Source organism: Plasmodium cynomolgi, chromosome 9 (assembly GCF_000321355.1).
Source record: "Plasmodium cynomolgi strain B DNA, chromosome 9, whole genome shotgun sequence".
In the NCBI taxonomy this organism is placed as follows: domain Eukaryota; phylum Apicomplexa; class Aconoidasida; order Haemosporida; family Plasmodiidae; genus Plasmodium; species Plasmodium cynomolgi.
Window position 1 is genome coordinate 1,776,796 of NC_020402.1, and position 1,047 is coordinate 1,777,842.

General features: G+C 43.2%; 1 protein-coding gene across 1 annotated transcript in view; it reads left to right on the plus strand.

The window, feature by feature from the left end:
* Positions 1-562, plus strand: part of PCYB_094900 (translation initiation factor eIF-1A) — a gene marked incomplete at both ends in the record, with an annotated part of 1,015 nt that extends 453 nt beyond the window's left edge. Inside the window, 2 exons of the mRNA XM_004222605.1 lie at positions 108-203; positions 382-562. Of these exons, the coding sequence (XP_004222653.1) occupies positions 108-203; positions 382-562 (277 nt within the window). The remainder of the gene's footprint in view (positions 1-107; positions 204-381) is intronic.
* Positions 563-1,047: the final 485 nt, after the last annotated feature.

A 1,047-nucleotide genomic window follows, 5' to 3' on the forward strand; every position in this document is an offset into this window, starting at 1 on the left:
AAAAAAAAAAGTACACATGGTGTATGTCCCAACGTCTGCACACCACATACGTACGTGCAGTTTAAGCTTACATGGTGGTGAAATATACAATTTTTTTTCCTTCGTAGGGGGAAAATGAGAAAGAGGGTTTGGATCAACTCTGGTGACATCATTTTAGTATCCCTGCGGGACTACCAAGACAGCAAGGCGGATGTCATTGCGAAGTAATTGAGAACGACAAAGAGGGACTAGTCAGTCGCAGCTGACCCCATTGGGCCTACCCCCTTTTTTTTCTGCGTGCTTTCACACACATACAAGTGGGGGAAAAAATATATGAAAAAAAAAAAAAAAAACGTGAAAACCCAATTTACATGGCTTTCTCTTTTTTCCTCCCTTATGTAGATACACACCTGACGAGGCAAGGAGCCTGAAAACGCACGGAGAATTGCCCGAAACGGCCAAAATCAACGAAACGGACATTTTCGATGACGACGGACAGAACGGAGTCGAATTTTTGGACGATGAATCTGACGAGGAGGCCCAAGAAGAAATGAACAACGCGAGGAAATTGGAAATAGAAGACGTAAGTGGAGGAATCGACAGCGGAGGAATCAGCAGCGCTGGAATCAGCAGTGGAGGAATCAGCATCGCTGGAATCAGCAGCGGAGGAATCAGCAGTGGAGGGGGGGAAAAGCGCACCCCTCCCCACACCCACGATGATGAACGTGTGCACATGTGCTTGCGTATGTATGTGTGTGTGCATCTCTGTGTGTACGCAGTTTGCACTTCATTTTGATGTCTTTCCCCCTTTTTTCTCTCTTTCCCTTTTTGCAGATATAACGACAAGGAGGGGACCAGAAGATGCCCATAATTTGTATTCACATGTGCGTCGCGGAAGAATCGAATTAATTATTTTCCGTTTTGTTTGACAGCGCTCCTTGTTGTTGTGTGCATGTGTGCTGACCTCGTGCCACTGTTGCGATTTTTTAAAAAATATATCTTTATCAATTTATTTATTTTTTGTAACTTCCTTTTTTTTTTTTTTTTTTTTATTTTTTTCACTCTTCT